Source organism: Sitophilus oryzae, unplaced genomic scaffold (assembly GCF_002938485.1).
Source record: "Sitophilus oryzae breed Bouriz unplaced genomic scaffold, Soryzae_2.0 scaffold_908_pilon_pilon, whole genome shotgun sequence".
NCBI classification, from domain to species: Eukaryota; Metazoa; Arthropoda; class Insecta; order Coleoptera; family Curculionidae; genus Sitophilus; species Sitophilus oryzae.
In genome coordinates, this window is record NW_022147537.1 from 419,673 (window position 1) to 441,878 (window position 22,206).

Here is a 22,206-nt window from a genome sequence, read left to right on the forward strand (position 1 = left end):
CATATATTTTGTTTTCAAACGCTAAAGTATTAGTTTTCTCTACGTGATTGAAATACAAAAATGTAATTTTAACGCGGTATAAAAATAAAATACTTTTACGCCCAACCTGACATAAAGTGTTCAAAGGAGAATGAATTTCAAATTCAACGAGTACAAGGTATTATATTTAATTTTTTTTATATAATTTACAATGTTTGAAATTGTTTAAAAAATAACTCGAAAAATAATTAGTGACGTTTGAAAAATAATTGTTCTATTCGGAGTAAAAATGACTCTTTTGTGCCTTGCCTGTAATGTAAAACATACAGACTCAACAATGTACTACTGCGCAAAACTAAAATTATTTAAAAATGTCATGTAAAACTTTAGGAGTAATGTTGGTATAATTGTATTCTATAATTCTATATATTTTTTTTAATTTTGCAGCATAGGTAGAGGAAAATATACTCTTTCTGGGCTTCTGTTAGCAGTCACTGCAGCTCTGGTGTTTGTAGCGCGCCATGTAAGTCGTTACACACATCTACACTTTATTTAATGCAGTGATTTAAATTATTTTTGTAGACAGAGCAAGTTGCTAGAGTACTATTCCTGTGGAGATCCCAAGTAGAAGAACAACGCGATTGTGCTAAAGACTTGAAGCGGCGAAACGAGGCACTAGTGTATAATATTTTACCTCCCCACGTAGCTGCGCATTTTATGGGAAACAGAAACAGAAATCACGACGAACTATACTCACAGAGTTATGAAGAAGTTGGAGTTTTGTTTGCATCAATGCCTAATTTTTCAGGTTAGGTTTATACTAAAATGTATATCTAATATGTTAGTAATTTATTTTTTTTTATTTTAGATTTTTATTCAGAAGAAACTGTAAATAATCAGGGTCTAGAATGCCTAAGGTTCCTGAATGAAGTGATATCTGATTTCGATGCGGTATGTATGAAATCTTATCTCCTAAAAATACCAATTTACTAATTTTAATATATTTTTTAACAGAGCAAGTCAAAACAAGGCCTTTATGTTTTTTAGATTAAACATTAAATATACAGTAACGGTAATTTATAAGGTTAAAGGTGAATTTTATGTTCCTATAAACCTCAAAGTATTCAGATTAGGCAGTTACAAGAGAGTCATAAAAATTTAAAAAATCAATTGCGACTATAACACTGCGTTTTCCATTTTTAAATGGCCTTAAAACACTCTGAATTAAACTCAAGAATTCTAATTCGATAAATAGTTTTATTAAGTCTTTTATTTTTTTTAATGATTTGCTACTTACTTACTGCCATTACTCGCTGACGAGTATTTGACACGCATCAGAAGATGGTTACGCAAGGCGTTTCCTTTTATGTGCTTTTCTTGACTGAAAAGTACCTATACGTGATGTTATCTCTCTTCCGCTCTCTGCACAGCAAAATAAAAACACTAAATCACCACAATACACCAAAACACTTTTACTTACACTTACACTGGACACTTTTTACTTATACTTACACTTACACTGGACACCGGTGGTACGGCACCCAAGTTTCGCTTCCATATAACATGATGGGGATTATTATGGCTCGGTACACTGCAAGTTTCGTTTTTGTACTCAAACATGATTGTAGAAGACACTGTCTTTTAATTTCCAGAATGATCTTGAGGCGCTGCTAATCCTGTACTGAATTTCAGAGGCAATATTGGCCTTTTCTGAAATCAAACTGCTGAGGTAATTGAATACCGCTACATATTCCAATAGTCCTTTTCTAGTTTTTATAGCATTGTTGTGATCTTCCGGGGGAGTGCACATGATTTTAGTTTTATCGATGTTCAACTTAAAGCCCAAAGCCTCGTATGCCCAGGTATATGTGTTCAGCATTTCTTGTAATTTCCATAACGTTTATGCAAGTAGAGTGCAGTCATCAGCGTATTGAAATTTTGTGATAAATTTTGTAGGTATTTTTGCCCTGAATCGTTTTATGTTGAACAGACCCCTGTCGTGTCTGTATGTTATGTCAATTCCTCTTTCCTGCAATTTGGTGTCCAATTTGGTGTCCACGCTAATCATAAATAGAGTGATATCTCGATTGGGACCTTATTAACAGGAATTAATATGGCTACACTTCCCACTACATTTTATAGATAACAACCATAAAACAATAGAGACCTTATACATAATTCTATAGGATACGATTTTTATGTCCTTTAAACTTCAGTAAATAACTTACGAATTAAATCTCTAGAATACACTCAACTGATTATTTTTCTGAATATTTTAATCAAAACAGAATAATAATTTTATTTAACATACTTGAGAGCGAGCTCAGTTAGGGACTATACATTTTTTATTGGTTTTAATATGTTTGCAGCTTTTAGAACTTCCACAGTACCAAGATATAATAAAAATCAAGACAATCGGCTCGACCTACATGGCTGCCAGTGGCCTAAATCCTACCAGACAAATTAAGGTAATGTTTATAATCATTAAATTAAATATCAAACTATTTTTTAAGAAAAATGCTAGTTCCGTGATTCAAAAATATATTTATAATTTTTATATAGTGATTAAATATGTCTGCACCCTAGAAACAAACTGTTATATCATAAAACATAGTTTTGAGAAAAACGAATTTAAAATTCTTTTTGGAAGTTGTTTACTAATTTGCTTGCTTCATCCACGTTACCGTAGATGGTGCTAAGAAGGCTTTGGTAGGGTATATATAAATAAACAAAATACGAGAAGCGGAAAAAGGGGCCAAAAAACCCTACATATATGCTTATTCTCTGCATTAAGTTCATCAGACCGAAGGTAACAGCCATTCGACGACCGGTTTCGGAGATTTATCTCCATCGTCAGGCCGACTCTGCTGTAACCCTCGATCTGACCAACGAAAAGCAGAGAATAGCATGTTTCCTAATTACTCGGTTATTTTTAAACCTATGATTGTAATATTTGGTATATGACTAACTTATGTTGAACTTAAATGAAATTTAAAACAGGTTTTTATATAAATTATATCAACATTTTTTAGTGACTCAAATATACCAATTTTGGACTTAACATACGTTGCTTCTAGGATAGAGATATAGTATTTCAGCTTTTAAAAATGAACCCCACTTGCTTTTTTGCATATAATAAAAGTTAAAAACAGCGAAATCTATTGTGTGCACTTTTCTTGAGTTAGTATAATGTCAGGGCTTTGACAAAATTATGGTAGGGATGATTGTCGCCTCGGCGCACTCAGTGATATTTCTCTATTTTCTCACAGAATCTGCATTCGCTGTTGTTTATTAGATACAATCTACTGAGGTGTTTATTGACAAAAGTGTCCTGTTAAAAACCCCGTGATAATCCGAAGATTGTTCTTACTTAAATCAAGGAAGTCCCATATGCGCATAGTAATATTGACTGTCAAATTAAAATAAAAATATACTTCTCTTATTTTTGTCTACATATTTTCATTTATGATACTTACTATTTATTTTCTTTTTAGCCTGACGATCCTATACAAGTTCGATGGGCACACTTAGCCCTGTTAGTTGAATTCGCCCTCGACCTAAAAAAGGCCCTACAAAGCATCAACGAACAATCATTCAATCATTTCGTGTTAAAGTTAGGAATAAACCACGGTCCAATCACAGCAGGCGTTATTGGAGCCCGTAAACCCCATTATGATATTTGGGGAAATACGGTTAATGTCGCTTCTAGAATGGAAAGTACGGGAAAAGCTGGTTGCATACAGGTACAAAAACATTTAACAAACTATTTGTTTTGTTGTTTATAATTAATAATAAATTGCGTGAACTTGAATTATATTAAGTTTAAATAAAATTCAATAAAATGGTTTCTTTAACCATAAAATTTGACATATTTTAAAATCATTTTTTAAATATATTTGATCACAATATCTAAAGTTATGATTGTTATATTCTTTTTATAAGTTATTTATTAAATGTACATTTTAAAACAGTTAACAAAAATGCCCAAAACTATTAAACCTTTGATTATACTAATAAAAATAGTGTATTTAAATGAATATTAATTTGCGCCAAAGTAATAAATCAATACCCTGACGCCTGCTTAAACCTCCACAAATTATCGATTTTGTATGTGACAGCGGAATGTTGTCATATTATTATAAAACTTCGAATTATGTGTGAGTGCAGTATTTCTTTTAATAATTTCTTAAATGTGTTTTTAAGTAGTTTTTAAATCAACGTTTACTTGCTCCAAAATAATAAATCAATACCCTGATCATAGATAAAAGAAAATAATCTACTATACCCCTTTGAATAAGAAGACTAAGGAAGGAGCATAATGCTATCCATGTATTCATGCATGGTGGGTGGAAAAAGCACTCTAGGGCCATAGATAAAAGAAAATAATCTACTATTAAGACAGACATGAAACTTAATAGTAAAATTTTGGGTCAAAGCGCCCCTCCGTGTTTTTAGTGGAGACTACGTTTAACCCAGCACCTTCGCCGTTTCTGCTGTAAATGTTTTTTATGTTTATATTTGAATTCAAAGGATTTGTTTTTAAAGTTACACTGATATATTAGTATATCAGAGTAACTTTAATAAAACATAAGAATATATATATTTTACAATTTATTTTTTTATTTATTTTACAAAGTTGAGTTTCAATGATCGTAAGTCGACTGGCTGTCTAATGAATAGACCGAGATTTATAGATTTTAAAGCAAACGAAAAAAAATCAAACAACGAATACATACCATATATTTTTCTTTTATCTTAGACCTTATCGTCTTTTGGAAACACGTACATTTTTGCAGTTTTGTTAGTTTCTTTGCAAGATGCAACACAACAAGAAAACACCATTTTTACAGTTAATAAATAATAAAACTATTTCTGACTATGATATTTAAAATTTAGGTAGATATTAAATTAAAAAACAAACGAGTATTTGCAAACGCAGGCCCAAATTCAATAAAAATCAAAATTTTTCCTGCGAAAATCAGGCTTTTTTCACTGAAAGTATTTTTTGACTTATCAGCAGTCATTGTCAAGTATATACTATAACAATATACAGGGTGTTTTCGAATTAGTCTAAAAAAATTATGGTGTGATTCCTCACGTGTTCTTAAAACAATTTTTATATAACCATTGGATCTAAAGTACTTCCTTTCTGATCTACAGGGTGTTAAAAATAAAAAAAATCGATTTTTTTGCTTAACATAAATGGGACACCACTGCTTTTTTAAAGAAAATATATTTTTTTCTTGGCTGGCTACCCCTTTTCAACAAAATTGATCTTTTGAGTTTCTCTTATTCATCAAACGGTTGTCGAGAAAAAAATAAATATACTTATTAAGAGCCCGCCTTAATTCGTTTTTATTTAACGATTTTTTATTTTTTAGATTAATTAGGAAACACCTTGTATATGCATATCACAGGCAACCAAATAAACTAGTAACCTCTAAAAATTATTTTTCCTACCACTAGCGACATACCGTGTTTTTAGTGTGTACTAAATTATTTTATCAAAATTTCACCGTATAAGTTTCCAGGCAATGCTCTAGGGCGGGGATCCTTGACAGTTCTGTTTGACGATTCATTTGACACATTTGAATTTGATTTGAAATTTTGTGGATTTGTCAGTCTTTACAGAGCTTATTTTATGTTACTTATTATTTATTCTACTACTGATAGTTGTATAAAGGTAGTAAATCTAGATGGAAATTGTGGCAGAACTTAAATTAACAGTGACACTATCGCGATTTATCCAAAAAAACTCTAAAATAGTTGGTTGTGTAGCGTGCGGTAGATCTCGGCAAAAATTGAGTGAAATAATGGAACAACTTTTCGCTAGTAAGTGACTATATAATATGCATACGTGTAGTAAACCGATCATTTATGAAATTCACTTAAATTAACTATATTATATATTTTTCTTGCATTTTAGCTTTTATTTATTACTTGTCAAAGATTAGATGTCAAAGAATTTAGATATGTTAATTTGGCTTACCTGCTTCAGTAGCGTATCGGATGTTTGTGTTAATAAATACTTATAAATTATCTATTTTTATTAGAATAATATATTTTTATAACAATTTTAATGACTACCAACATTTATTCACAACGTAAAATAAAACAACAAATTATTGAGTCTATCCCACGTCTACCCCACGGCTACCCTACATCATAGTTTTACATTTTTTAAATAAAATTAGAACGACACTGATAAACCGGAATTTAAGTCGGCCATATTTGAGGCCTATCGCGGTGTACCTAAGATTTTTAATATGCTCCTTCCTTAGTCTTCTTATTCAAAGACTATACCCTGACGCTTGCTAAGCCTCTACCATAGATGAAAGAAACAAGTTTAGATTGGAAAGTGCCCATAAGGACAATGTAAACACTATTTGGCGCTACCCTTACAAAGGTGGCTCTCCAAAGCATTTGATATTTTCAGAGTGGTTCGGCTTTTTCAGAAATTATGTCGCCAAATAGGTATTATTTATTCAAATTTATTATTTTCTTTTTCTTTATTATTGCATATAAGAAACTTTATTTTACATAAAGACATGTATGAGATGCCTATGAAACATTGGAAACCGACGTTATACCACGATCCACAATGGTTTTTGCAGTTCACAGTTTACACAGCTCTTTAAGTTTTTAATGCCACTTTTTCACAATTATCACGGATTTGAGTGAATAAAATAGTAATACAAGACATCAAGAATTACGTTGAAAATTGACGCTTAAACACTTTTCGGTATTTTTTCAATGAGGGCGGTATAAATTTTGAAAGATTTTATATTTTTGAAGATTCTGACTTTGATAAGAGAAAATTATTTCTGTTCTTGTTTGCGGTTGTTCTTAGCAACCGCTATACAAGCGCCCTACAACGTATGCGCTCCAAAACAATGGGCGCGTTCAGGGAACACAGCCGCTGACTTTCAGCTTAGAATTTCGCTGACCAGCATCTTACGATATTCCCTAAACGGCACAAAACAGCAGAAAGAACAAGAAACAGCTGTCTCATGCGCTCTCTGTCTACTATAAAAATTTGAGAGAAATATAAATAAATCGTCTTCGTCCAATCGGTCTACAATCGATCTTTAGTCTTTAGAATAAAAATTATTTTGAAAAAAGAATTATATTACTGGCTGATCATTTAATAATTGAAAATATATTATTTGACAATACAGTATTAAACATTAAGTTTCTAAAAAATAACAGTTTATAAATAAAGTAGTTTTTTTTAATTTCATTGTATTTACAAAATTCGACTTAAGATGAAAATCAAGTTGAATTTTATTTATTTCTTTAACTTCTTCGATCTATATTTACAACTGTCTTTCGAACGTTTTAGATTAACCTACTGCTGTTTACTGCTTTGTAACTTTTTTGACAACAAATATCTCCTATTTTTTAAGAATTCGATTAACTACGATTGACTACAAACTTCAACAAACCATAAAAAGTAAACAATAAATTGAGAAAATTAAAGTTATTTTACATTAGTTGACCACAGATAAGGAAATAGATTAAGGCTGACTTATCTCAGCCTAACTATTTACCGCTGAGAATTTTGCACAGCGGCTGACTGTTGCTGTTTGTCAGAATAGACCGTTTAGGGAAATCGCTTACTCAGCCACTCAGCCGCTGACCGTCCTTGAACGCGCCCAATTATAAGTTTTGGCGGCAGGCCGAGCATTTCAATCTAAACTTGTTTCCTATATCTATGGCCCTTACAAGCTATCGATTTTGTAGGTAACAGAGGAAACTTGCCAGATTCTCGAAGCTTTCAACTATCAGTTCGAACAGCGCGGCCTAGTGGCAGTCAAGGGAAAAGGCCAACTAATGACGTATTACCTACTGGGTAAAACAGGTAAAATCACGCCACCTACCGCTCCAATCTCGCCCGTCATGATAACAATGGACACTGTAAACGAAGAGGACGAATCGCACGGCAGCCTAACCTCGAAATCGGAAGAGAAAACATCGGAGAAAACTGTAATTGAATGCTCGGACAAGGCGGACGATGAAGTTTTTATACTAGAAACGGAAAATTCGGAATTGCAGGATAAGAAGGAGATTGAAATTAAGGATTCGAACGAGGCTACTTTGTTGTTGAGTTCTTGTGAGGATTGAATCGTTGAGAGATATAGAGAAAAGTTATTTTGTAAAGACTGATTACTTTGTTATTGTCTCAATTAAGTTTTTAACGGCTCTAATACTATTAGTCCAAGCGCCGGGTGCAAAAACGCGCAAGAGTTTTATGAAGGCTCATAATTTCAAAATCGATTGCATTTTAGTGTTAAAAAGCAAACAGTTTCAGTTCCGGGACACCTGGCGCTGAGAAGCGAACAAAGGTGGAATTAAGGTTAAAATTACACATTTGCGCCCCTTCCCAGGGACAGGTGTCCTGGAACTGGAACTGCTGACTGTACCTTTGCTTTTTAACACTAAAATGCAATCGATTTTGAAAATATGAGCCTTCAGAAAACTCTTGCATGTTTTTGCACCCGGCTCTTGGACTATATGTCTAAGATCGAAAAAAAACGGCGTCAAAGACGGCTGGTGATAATCTATGATAATTTTGGCGAGGTCGAGCCCTAGACGTTAACGTTACTTGGCCTGTACTCTTTTTAGTTTTTTAATGGCACTATGTACTGCCAATTGACATTAAAAAGGTTGTAATTTATTTTTATATTGAGAAAAAATGAGTTTTAAATAATAATGTAGTTTAAAATTCTACAAAAAATAATTTTTGAAATTATATTTGAGTGTCTGGAAACGTTCAACTTTTTTAATCAATATAATTAGTGTTAATTTTTGTCTATAATTTGTCAATAACGTCTAGATGTTGACCCCGTCAAAATTAGTCGATTTACATTCCCCAGGCGTCTTTGACGCGTTTTTTTTCGGTCATACGGTACTTTATATTACCTATTGTAGATTCCAACACCAAAGATTTTTTACTCTCTGTGACTCTAAAATATTATTTTATATACTCTTTACTATTTTATCAACAAGTACAGATATACGTGATATAACTTTTTGTTTTACAATGTATTTGTTTAGACGTGGTGTGCTAAACAGGGTGTCCCAATATTTCGTGGACCTACTATGTATTTTTGGAATCGAAATTAGTTAATTCCAGAAAATTTACTTCTATATAATAGTATTTTGTTTGTCCGTATCAAATTTAATAAACTTGAAACTTAATTAATTTAAAATTTATTTCAGCAGATGATTATAAACTAAAATACAATCTACAATTGGAGCGTTTATATACTCGCTCAGTGGGCACAAAGTGGGCGTGGCAAGATCTAGCCAACCGAGTCAGAACCCACCGAGCGTAACAGTTAGATTTCCGCCACTAGAGTAGTAGGAAAAAAGAACTTGAAGGAATTGGACCGTTGTCTCTGTTCATACTATCTTTACATTTATTAATTCTGATGATTTCTGAAAATTCGACTTTTCAAGTAGAGAAAGATACGTCAAAATATTTTTCAATACCGTTTGATAGACAGTGATCTAAAAGGAATTTTTAAGCAGGTCAATTATAAACTTGTGTATAGTGCTAATAATAAATTACAACAATTATTAGGTAATCGAAAGGATAAAACACCTCTACTGGAAAGGTCGGGTATTTATGAAATTTGTTGTAAAGATTGTAATCAGAAATATGTTGGGCAAACTAGAAGATCAATATTAACTAGATTTAAAAAACATTTAGCTCAGATAAGATATTGTAGACCGGATAAATCTTGCGTTGCCGAACATATTGTTGATAAAGAACATTGTATAGATCTTAATAACTTGAAATTAATTAAACAAGTCTCAAATTACAGGCAATTAGATGCGTATGAAAGCATCAGAATTAATAAATGTAAAGATAGTATGAACAGAGACAACGGTCCAATTCCTTCAAGTTCTTTGTTCCTACTACTCTAGTGGCGGAAATCTAAGTGTTACGCTCGATGGGTTCTGACTCGGTTGGCTAGATCTTGCCACGCCCACTTTGTGCCCACTGAGCGAGTATATAAACGCTCCAATTGTAGATTGTATTTTAGTTTATAATCATCTGCTGATGATGCTAACATGGTTAGCGAAACGCGCGTCCAGTGTAAAAGTAAAAGTGTTTTGGTGTATTGTGGTGATTCGGTGTTTTATTTTGCTGTGTAACACCAAAGGTTCCAACCCTCAACTGTAAGAATTCTTGTCTTGAAAATCAATTTCTTGTCTTACAGATTTCTTGAATGGCAAAGTATTGTCTTGTCTTGCAAGACTCTTGAAATTTCTTGCATATTAAAATCTTGTCTTGTCTTGAATTTCTTGCAAGAGTCTTTGTCTTTGTCAACACTATATTCAATCAACTTATTTTAATTCCAAAAATATGTATTTTGACACCCTGTATATTTGTGATATAAATACATAATTTTCAAAGTTATTAAAAAGATATCAGTAGGTACTAAACATTCCTAAAACTGTTCGTTCTTTAATATATTTTTGATTTATCAAATGTTTATAAATATTGTACATTAAAATAAAAAGTATATAATATTTTGATATATGAGTGATGTGTGCCAACAACAAGATGTAACATATTTTTGGGACCATGAATTCTTCAGCGAATTTAACACAATAAAATCAAAAAGTTATATCACACATATATTAATTTGGTACTATTAGATTTTTTTTGGGAAAGGGCATTGATATATAATTCTAAAAGTCAAAAAAAAAACTCAAGATATATCATCAAAATATTATGGAACAAGTAGGTTGTGAAATTATGTAATTTAAGTTTCTTGGTCCACTCTGTGAATATTTATATTTCTACTGAATGCTTCTAACTACGAGACTCAAACTATGGCGTGTATAAAAATATAATATAATAATTTTCTACTGCTTATTACATGTCAATATCACCTATAGACAAAAAAAATGAGGTAATTCTTTTTTTTTCAAAAAATCATAGTCTGATACCTTATGATCAAAAAAAAATTGTGTTAGAGACGGCTGGGGAATGACAATCGATAATAATTTTAGCGAGGTCAATCTCTAGACGTCATTTACTACAAATTTACATAAAACTTGCCAAAACTAAAACTAATTATAATAAGATTAAGAAGGATAGACACAACGCTACAGACATACAAATTTATTTCCAAGAAAAGGTCTTTCTTCTATTTTAAGAAACACCATTTACTTTTGACCTCACTATAATTGTTATCGATTATCATTCCTCAACCGTCTTCGACGACGATTTTTTTTCGATAATACGGTACTATTTTCATATTCATATATTAAAGATCGAATTGACATCATGGTAGCTGTTTTAAAATATTATTTTTACCAGTTATATTACATTTTTTTATAGTTGATATTGTGCATAAAAAAACGTGTTACATGAAACTGCAAACAGTAGGTTTTACAATCATACATCCTTCTGATAAATAATAATCCCAAGTAGCATTTGGACGTTATCTAACGTCGGGTATACGTCGCGTTCAATAAACCCGACGTCGGGTACCAACGTCGGTTCGACCGCCTGACGACCCTTATTTGCACCTAAATGGGGAATACAGATTCGGGTCGCCTCGACGTCGCTATCTGACCTAATAGGGAATGTAATTCTATCAATTACCAACGTCATATTACCTTGGATTTTAGTCACTTAAAATTCGTCGCTAAGCACTTACGTTACGTTTGGTATCATATTCGCTACCAAGAATACATAAAAACCTAACCAAACTACCTAATTACAAATGGATTCATAATCACTCCTCGAATATAACTATAAGTGCCTATTTAATTTCATATTTTAATAATTCGGAATCATTAATCCAGACATCAGTTTTGTCAACGGAAGTCACTTTCTTGATATATCTGATTAAAATACTCCGGAAAACAACGGGCGCCTTCAAAATTAGGTAGATTTATGAAATAAAAATATCTATAAAAAAGTAACTCGCAAAATATTTTTTTAATTTTCTAGCTGGTTTAATCATAAAACTGTACTGTGGTTCCCCCCAAACTCAACCTTATCAATATTATTCTACTAGAAATCGAAATGTGAATATAAATTTTAAAAACAAAAAACGATTTTAAAATGGCTGACAATCGGATACGTGTTAAGAATGGCGGATTTCTGTGTCCGACTTAATATGAACTACCAATATACCAATTTCGACCGGGTCTCCAACATTAGTCGTCTCACACGACCGAAGTCATCAAACCGGACAACCGGCAATCGTATTATGACGTATATAATTCCAACGTACGCCACGTAACCTCACTTTGCGTTTTGCGTATCAGTGATTTGTGGATTTGTGCAACTATATTATAGTTTTTGTTTTCTCGTTAAAAAAATGGGCAGCCACTTTTTTAAGCCTAACCTCACATGTCGGAGGAGGATGGGGTCTGCTGGTATCCTAAGCTAAAAAATGAAATTAAGATGCACCAGTGTAATGCAGCATTTCTTCCGGATAAAAAGCATTTACGGGTGGAGGCAAGACATCACTACTACCATTATTATTTTGCAAAAGCCTCGACCTCTTTCTGTCAATGTAATGTAGATGAATGTCTAAATGCCTTTTTAGTGTTTTTTTAGGCATAATAAAAAATTTAAGTTTGTTTACAAAAACTTTTTATTAGGTTATATTCATGATGTTCATTAGGTCGCAAATGCTACTTAATAGGTTGTATTTACGGACATAAATAGAGATACGTAAATTAGGTTATAACTATGAACATAAAATACAACAAAATATAATTGGACGTTAGTTTAGGGATTATCAGTGAGACGTATCCTATTCGGACAACGGGTAGACGTCGGGCTAGTTCAAGTATATGTACGTCGTGGAAGCCAACGTGGGAACGACGTTGGGAAATTAATAAAAATGGTACGTTGTTATTTTGTACGTCGACAGATCGTTGGATTTACCGACTCGGATCCAACGACGTCGCTTTTAATAGAAAAGCGACGTCACAGGTCGTATCACGAGCACCCGACCTAAATTTGCACAAAGTCTGACGTCGCTTCAGGTCAGATTTAGTTCGAAGCCAGATAGATGCTACTTGGGAATGGCTTTGTTATAAACTAGGTGTTAAATTTACATATCATTTGGATTTTTCGAAACTCTGTTAAATGATTAGACTAATAACGCGCAAAGCTGTACTACAGAACTTTTTAGACAATATAGCATATAATATGTAGTTGTTATCTCTTTTATAAAACATAGACTTATACAATCTGTTGATCTATTATGAAATTCCTCATTACAAACTCATTTTTGTTTACTTGTATTATTGTACAAAGTTTTTTTTAATATTTCTAATAAACACGCAACAAATGTGGTGGAATAACCAATTTTATAAATTTTTTTTCACAAAATAAAATTAAATGAATAGTATGTTGTACAAAAATGATTTTTTATTAGTAATTTTAATTTTTTACACTTTTTATCATTCCAACTTTATGTTTATTATTTTTCTTGTGTATAAAATTAAACTGTCATTAGTTTTGATAAACATAATCATTAAAAAATAAGTAGGACGTTATGTCTAGAACCTATACTTAGTAAGAAATAAACTATATCTGGTTTATTGGTATTTTTATTAATTATTCCTTAAAAATTTTTCTAAACACAATTAAAAAAGTAATAATAAAAAACAGGATAAGAAATAGAATATTTTATTTTTACAGTATTTTAAAGCTTATAGGAATAACAATGGTTACAAGAAGGTGTAAGTTACAATCATTACATCAGCGTAAAAAAATAGAGGACAATAGTACAAATATTAATAAATAACAAATATTAACAAGAAAATCTGATAGAGATAGGGTAGGTTTATTTATACAAATTTTTGCGCAAGATATATTTATTTTTTACATTATTTATGAGCCAAAGTTGGGAGATCTTATACAAGTCTTATACACGATAATCTCCATTGAGTTAAATACTGTTTGATCTTACAAATATATATTTATATTGATTAAATCTAAATATAATTTAAAGCATATATTCCTTTTAGAACTATCACAATGTATGGTCGAATTTGGACCATAGGCATTCTTTGTACACCTTATTAAGTTGTTTAGTAACACTAAAATAGCGTTTTTAGAAACGAATTTTAATCGAAATAATAAAAAAATAATATAAAAATTGTTTATAATAGACAGCTAACTGAGCTGACGAATCATTTAAAACGATATAAAGATATTTTTAGATATAAAAACGAGATTTGGTACCTATGTTAGTATATGATATTCAGTTGGTTTCGGTCACTTTCTGTTTCACCGGAAATGACTACAACTTTTAATTTTTAAATGACACCCTCGGTATTTTTTTACTTTATTCGATAGAAAATGTTACTCTGAATAGAATGACATATCATATGTCAACTTTTGACATTTTTGCTTAAAACAAAATTAGATTCTAGAAAAAATCTAGAATGTCTCTATGTCTGTGTTAAAAACCATAATTTATAATCAAGGAGCCTTGGAAAAATTAATTTGATCGTGTAATGTTTTTAGTGTCTTGTCTTGACCAGTTACAATATGCCCAAGTCGTATTTTTAAGTATATCTAATTTTTTTTTTATTTTTGAAATGGAATGGAATGGTGGTTCATTAGCATATTTGGAAAAAGATGTTTTTTACGAATAATTTGGTACCACATACTTGGTTTTTGGAGTTAAATTGTCGTTATGATCGCATGTTGAAATTTTAATAACCAAATAAACCATATTCGAAAATGTCAAAAGTTTTTTTCTCCCTCATACTATAAAATTTAATTTATCATAATATCTATTAAAAACACAGGCGCTATTATTAGTATTACTAATTGAAAAAACTCCGTCCCAAAGTTTATATTTTTAATACATCTGTATTCCTAGTTCACCGAATCTAACAACCAAAAACTCAATTAAGTCTTACAAAAAACCATTAACACCTCGACCGTCACTACTTGTGTTCCTCCCAATCACAAACCTGTTGTTTCTTGCTCCTCCGGGAGCCAGAAGTAACCCTCACGTCCTCACAAACTTGTACACCACCGCGAACACTAAAACGCTTACCAACACCAGCACCAGCACAGTGATCACTTTGGCGAAAGCGTTCAATCCACTATCACCAGTATCCAGAGGTGTGCTATTGTTGTTTTGCTGTGATCTCCTTCGTTTACCGGCCAGTCCTCGAGCCAGTGCTGGGAAGGCTAGGCTCTGAGTGAAGGTGAGTTTGTGCAGGCTCTCGCTGAGTGAGTATGGACCCACGCTGCCCCTAGCTGCGGCTCTGAGGAGGGCGTATTCGAGGTCAAGGGCATCGAAGAGGGAGTATCTAGTTGTCATGGTGGAGGAACGACGACGGCTGTCCGTGGAGTTGCTTGCCAGGGAGTTACCGGCAAGGGAGTTGCCTGCTACAACACCTAAGAACGGGAAAATATAAACTAATGAGCAGCTTCTAAAAAATAAAATATATTTTGCAGAAAAAACAATAACTTAAAGTTTGCAATTATGATTTTGGTGATTTTTTAAACAATTTGTAGCTAAATATTTTTTATTTCGCTTAAGGTCCTCTATCCGCCTGATATACGATGGAAAACAAAACGTTGTTGTTTTGGTAAAAGTTTGAATGACCTTGTTGAATGGTTAAAAAGAGTTTTTAAAACTACCTTATAATTAAGATGCGTCTCTCCAAGATAGTTTGTTTTTTGATTTATCTCAATAGTTTTATTTATGTTGGAGATATTCGCTTTTGTGGAAGACTGTACCAATTAATAACAATTTTAGCATCAAAGGCCTTTGTAGAATGTAGGATGTATTATTGGTATGTTTTATGTATATTTATAGGTATGTCGATGAGAAACAAAGCAGACACATGCTTTTAATGCTAAAATTGCTGTAACTACTGTGTTCTTTTGTGTAAAACATTCAGTTAATATTATGGTAAAAAGCTTTATGTAAAATATTAATTTGAAGTATACAAAAATAAGTTTAAAAAAGAGGCTTCAGAAAATTATTTATGTACTAAAAGTTTCAGAACGTTTCAAAGTAACCTAAAATTAATTTAAAAGCCAGATTAAATTTTAGGTTGATGTAGACCGATTGCTATAATTTGTGTATAAGTATAAGCAACCTTTTTTACATTGCGTATAGATTAAAAAAGTTTTTGAAGTTTTTTTTTCACAAAGATTAATTGAAATTGAGACAAACTGATTTAAAATAATCCGTAATTGGAAATTAAAAGAATAAATCAACAAAAACCCTTTTTTGGAAAAATGTTTAGCGACTATACAATCTAAAATGATGAGGAAGTGATTAAAATATTTTCAATTAAGTTATATTAGTTAAAATATATTGCATATATGTATGTGGTTGTTGATTAAAAATGATTAAATAAATCAAAAAGCAACTAACCTGAGATGAACTGATGATTAAGATACTCCCCAGCTTGCAAAAAAATATTCCAATAATACAATACTGCCTGTATATTAAAAGACACATTTTAACAATTTTCCACTCAACAAATATATACTAAAATGCCACCAATCATTACCTGCAGCCACCGATGTCAGTGATGACGTAGTAGAAGATGACGGTGACAGTACTGGATTATTTTGGTGATCGGAAATATCCTCTATGGAGGTCTGATCCGGCGATGACACTGGATACAGTCGGAAAAGTCTAGCATGGTCCGGATGGAGCAGGGTGCTGCTTGGTCTTCTGCCACTTGGAGTCGGTGAGGGTATTGGAGATGTTATGACAGGTGGAGGCAATGGAGACACCTAAAAGCAGTTTTTTGTCTCATTATATTATTATCATTAAAATGTTAAAAAGAAAAAAAATGATTATGTCTTATTACCACATAGAGACAATTTAAACAGGACAGGGCACCCGCTTTCCGATAAATTACCCAATCAAGTTAAGCGACATTAGAAGACGCGAGTAGATGGACGGGTAACCGTCTGGAAACTCTGGTGATAATACACTGCTGATTCCCGCCGGTTTTTGGCCGGAGGAGATCAGATATATCGTGAGTAAGAGTCGATTAAACTATTGACAATGATATGGCCGAAAACCACGGTTTGGATTCGGCGTAAATAATGGAGGTCTCGTCCAGATTAGCATTAACAACAAAAAGAAGATGTTAAATCAAATATTTTTAACTTCAAAAAGAACAAATTAATGAAAATATGTTTTTATTAAAACTACTTTTATTAAAATTAATTACTATTAAGCTACATTCAGAACCTCAAAATTAGTGGTTTCAATTAGAGTAGAAATTTGTTCCTTTAATTTCAATGGAATCATTCAGAACGCCAAAATTAGTGGTAGTCATTTCCAATTAGTAGAAAAAGTTAACAAACTTTTAACATTTCCACTAATTATACTTCAAAATTTGCGAGGAATGTCCCCAAGTAGCAAAAATACGTTGTTCAACGTAATCACAACGTCGCTAGGAGCAACCCAACGTTGTCGGACAACGTCGACGTGACGTCTAAGCGACCCATATTTGTACCATGGTGGATGAATGGTGGATGTTTTTAGTATCGCTACAACGTTACTTGAGGCGACGTAGTACGTCGTGTGCTAAATGTTGTTTTGCATGCCGATTCTCGATATTTTGAGGTTAGAGTTAAAAATATTCGTCAAATATTACTATATTCAACCATGGGGAAACCAAAACATTGATTTCGATTAACTTGGTGATGGCTGATGATGTATGAATTAGAAATGGGATATATTATGCTCCATTAAGAAATAACTAGGTGAATTTAACTTCGACAAATCTGCAAAGTTTTGAGATGTCGGAAATAGAAATCCATCAACCAAGATTAGTTTACTGTTGAAAGTGACCATGATACTTCGAAATATGGCAAAACTCCGTTTTATTTCTTAGTTTTAATTTTAAAATTATAGTTTACTTGGTTAACCTAATTTTTTTTAATTTTGAGACAAATATGCGAAATCTATCAGGAAAATTAGCTTACAACCCTAACAGATACAGTTTTTTAACGAAATTCGCAGTATTTTGTGGTTTCTGATATTTTTATTCGATTCGTCCACAACGTACGAAAAGATAAGTTGTATTAATTTTGGGCCATCTATGTCAACTTGGTCAACTCAACCAATTGTCAACCAATTGACACCTGCTTTGACGAAATAGGACCTCTGAACCCTACCCACATCTAGGAGGTAAATAAGAAAATTCCTTCTTACAGTGCTCTTTTTTACCTAGGAACAATAAAATAAAGAATAAAGCTGGGTCATACTATGGTGGTGGTGGTCACATACTCGTTAATAAGATCGCGGACATTAGATCAGTATTTCTATTTATTTATTGTTAAAAAAGCCATATATACATTTTATACAAATAGTTGTTGGTGTTTGAAGAATTGTTCGTGCATCAATCGGCAGCCCTTTTATACCACAAGATGATAATCCTTTTAAAAGCTGCTTTACAGCTGAATGGGATATATTATTTTTTACACTCCACTGACTTAAAAATTGTTTTTATTTTTGTCGAAAGGACGTCAGTATGAACTTCAGTAGTTGACTGCTCTTCTGGAGGATCATTATTCTTATAGTATTCCTCTATTGTATGGGCTTCAGGTGTACTGTTATTTATTTCTATAATATCCATTGATGATCAGCTACCATTAGTAGCACTATTACTTTTCAAAACTGAAGTGGACGTTCCTTCGATACATGATTGCGAGGATGTGGATGACGAACCTAAACTCGTTATTTCCACTTCATTTTTCGGACACTGACTTGCTCACTGACTTTCTTCTAAATACTTTTTCCTTTTTCTATAAAAAGTTGTAGAGTATTTATATACTTTTTTCCTATACATCTTCTTTGCGCTTTACACAGTAAGTACCACAGAAGAAATATCTAACCAATTGCTCTGTGACAGTACAGTAGAGAATTCGATATCGTCGCGCTCGTCGCCGTAACCCAACGTAGTGGTTATAATTTTGAAGTTGCTTTGGGTCGTTTAATGAAACGTTGTATTACGTTGTAGTTAGCTTGTACTTATACTCGTAATTTAAAAGTACGTTGCACAACGTTGTACTACGTTTGATATTCTGTAGTACAAGAACATGCCCTCTGGCGACGTAATGACAACGGTATAAAACCCAACTTCTAACAACGTTGTGTCCTACAACGTTTACCAACGTTGTTAAGGGTCAAAATATACAACTGTTAAAGTGCAATGTCGTAGCGACGTTTTGCCTACGTAATTTGAGGTTTGGGTATGCATAGGGTGGGGAAAAGTACCAATTTCAACGTTGCGCGTAGTCAAAACTAGTCGGAAGTCGGAATTTTGTTACTTGGGTCATTTTTGCCTTAGATTATCATCCGTCAAGAGAAATTGTGGTTAAAAATCAAAAGTTTATTGTTTTATAAGCTAAATATTAGGCTTTCTCTATGGATACGACTGACTACTGAAAGCTGAAAGCTGTTGCTAGAATATTCTATTAATTTTAATTGTGTTTTTTTAGACCTTTTGAATGATCGTAAACTGAAAAGTATAAAGTGTAATTGAAACCACTAATTTATTCCAATAATTGCGAGGTTCTGAATGAAGATATTTATTTTCAAACTTTATCCACATTTGTCATCTAAGTTTTTATTTTCCCAAAAAAAAATTGTGACTGCCAAGACCAACGACTGCCTATATCTGCCATATAATGATAGTCGAGTGTCATAAGACTGATGCCAACAACTGCCAGCTACTGCCAGGAAAATGTACATGTAATTACAACAGTGAGACCGACTCCCCCCGATAAAGTTGGTGCGTACCTTTTTTTTTTCAATTATTTTAAAATAATGCTAAAGTTGCGATAACAATCGATCTGCTGTTACTAAAAAGTCAATTTGGTCAGCATATGATTTTTATTTGTTTTTCCATTGTATTGTAGAGCAAATATTTTCATCTGTAAAAAACTAGCCTCAAAATAAATTCATTCACTTTCGGCATTTTCAATTAAAAAATTACATTTTAAATTTCAATCTAGAGAGCCGTGGCTATGTCAAAACTACTAGTTTTTTAATCAGGGAGCTTTGGAAAAATAGATTTGATCGTCTAATATTTTGTCGCGACTTTTCCTGACCGGTTAAAAGAGGTCTAAACCGTATTTTTAATCATTAACTCAATTTTTTCAAACGGAACGAAGGCGTAAAAATAAATATAAAATAATAAAAAAAACATTTTATATCAACCCTGATAAACACTTTTTAAAATTTATGAATTTTTAAGTTATGGTGAGTCACTTCTGTTTGGGTTTTCAAAACTTACAAAAACAGCAGTAAATAAGGATCAAAATAGAGAAAAAAACCGACGAAAAGAACAAAGAACATTAAAGTTTTAAACTATCCGATCTTAGACCTCTCGGTTTCAACTTTTAAACTCAATTAATCTACGTTAGAACGTGAATTTACTGCTGTGGCGTCGGTTTTTCAAGCCCCAAATTGAAATTAATTTGAATTTTTGTTTTTCGCCCCCCGCTGAACTGGGCTACCATCAAATAAACTTTGTTAAATTCAATTAACGCTTTGTAATATAATTTATTACAAAACAGTAACAGTGGACTGTGCAGAAAAAAGGGTTGTCTTGAAATTGAGATTAATTTTATTATTCTTTTTTATAAAACCATTTCTGACAAAAGGAAAAAATAAAAAAGTTTTTCTTAACATTTACACACATTCTAATGCCAACAATCTTACACACATTATAATGCCAAAGCGCAAGGCGATAGTATAAATTTCCAGCTCGGAAAGGGTACCTTCCATTAGGGTAGAGAATACTACTAGTGGTACTTCTTTTATCCTTATTAATTAAAGCTAAACCTTTCTTAATAAAGTATTTAGGAGCTAACATCAATAGTCAGTGCGACCCGAAAAGAGAACTATTTTCAAGAATTGAGCAAGCGAGAAAAATCTTCGTGAGTATGAAATCATTTTTTACAAGACGAGACCTCAGTGCAGAACTCAGAACTCGAATGGCCAGATGCTACGTCTTCTCTGTGTTACTTTATGGATGTGAGAGCTGGACAGTAAATTCACAGACCGAAAAGAGAATAGAAGCCTTCGAAAGGCATGTGTACAGACGGATGCTGCAAATTTCATGGGTACAAAGGATCACCAACGATAAAGTACTCCATGCGCATGCAGAAACAAAAAGAGATACTGAACACCATCAAGGAAAGAAAAATGTAATACCTGGGTCATGTGATCAGAGGTGATAGATACGAAATACTGCGCCTCATAATAGAGGGTAAAGTGAAAGGGAAAAGATCAGTAGGAAGACACCAGAACTCATGGCTAAAAGATTTAAGGAGAGGGTTTGAACGTTCGTCTGCGGAAATCTTCCGGGCTGCAGTTTCCAGAGCCACAATTGCAATTTAGATCGCCAACCTTTGGCAGGAGAGGGCGTGATAAGAAGAAGAAGAAGAAACCTTTCTTATGTAAAGAAGGTGCTATTTGCTTAGTTCAAAACGGTGAACGGTTTTCAAGATATTTGCGTTTAAAGAGTTCCGAAACATCGATTTTAATATTAGAAATGTCACGAGATTATTTCTTTATTTAAAATTTCTTTACAATAATTTATCACTTTATTACTAAATACTAAAATCGATGCATCATAATCTTTAAACGCAAATATCTTAAAAAATATTTACCGTTTCGAACTAAACGAAGACCATCTTTTTTACGTAAAAAAAGCTAGCTTTTTATGCTATTTGTTGAAATTAATGTATCTATAAAGATAAAAGGATTACCACAAGTAGTATTCCCTACCCTAATAGACAGTACCCTTTCAGGGCTGTTATGGAACTTTATGCGATATCCATTCGCTTTGTCATTAAAATGTTTGTAAAAGTACCAAATCTCAGGAAGAACGGTATACTAATATTTTTAAGAATAAATAAAATATGTATGTTATTTTTATTTAACCTTTCGAGGACTGTATCTTTTCCGGGAAGGTTTTGAGGGTATATGCTAATTGAATAAAACTTTTTGTTTTATTTTTAACTATATTAACTGTTAAATATTTTTCATGCTCTATTAACTGTTTTTTTTTTTCTCATAATTGAAAAACGTAAAAATAATAAGAAAACAAACGAAAAATAATTACTAATTTGTTTACAGCACACTTTTTATTGTTTCAATATAGAAAGAAAAAACGTCACTCGTAGACAGCGAAATTATGCACCAATAACAAAATATCGTGCTTTCGGTT

General features: G+C 32.4%; 2 protein-coding genes across 3 annotated transcripts in view; one reads left to right on the forward strand and one right to left on the reverse strand.

Annotated features, from left to right (window-relative positions):
- Positions 1–8,224, forward strand: part of LOC115890718 (adenylate cyclase type 3) — a 118,058-nt gene extending 109,834 nt beyond the window's left edge. Inside the window, exons 16-21 of the mRNA XM_030911021.1 lie at positions 427–502; positions 562–787; positions 848–930; positions 2,349–2,447; positions 3,474–3,722; positions 7,723–8,224. Coding sequence (XP_030766881.1) covers positions 427–502; positions 562–787; positions 848–930; positions 2,349–2,447; positions 3,474–3,722; positions 7,723–8,103 — 1,114 coding nt within the window. The 3' untranslated portion in view covers positions 8,104–8,224. The remainder of the gene's footprint in view (positions 1–426; positions 503–561; positions 788–847; positions 931–2,348; positions 2,448–3,473; positions 3,723–7,722) is intronic.
- A 6,129-nt stretch (positions 8,225–14,353) lies between these two features.
- LOC115890711 overlaps positions 14,354–22,206 on the reverse strand; it is a 108,546-nt gene continuing 100,693 nt past the window's right edge. The window contains exons 5-7 of one of the 2 annotated variants that reach the window (XM_030911014.1): positions 16,516–16,744; positions 16,377–16,409; positions 14,354–15,385 (exon numbers count right to left, since the gene is read on the reverse strand). In XM_030911014.1, the coding sequence (XP_030766874.1) occupies positions 14,991–15,385; positions 16,377–16,409; positions 16,516–16,744 (657 nt within the window). In that variant the 3' untranslated portion in view covers positions 14,354–14,990. The remainder of the gene's footprint in view (positions 15,386–16,376; positions 16,410–16,515; positions 16,745–22,206) is intronic. The other variant, XM_030911015.1, reaches the window with a different exon arrangement.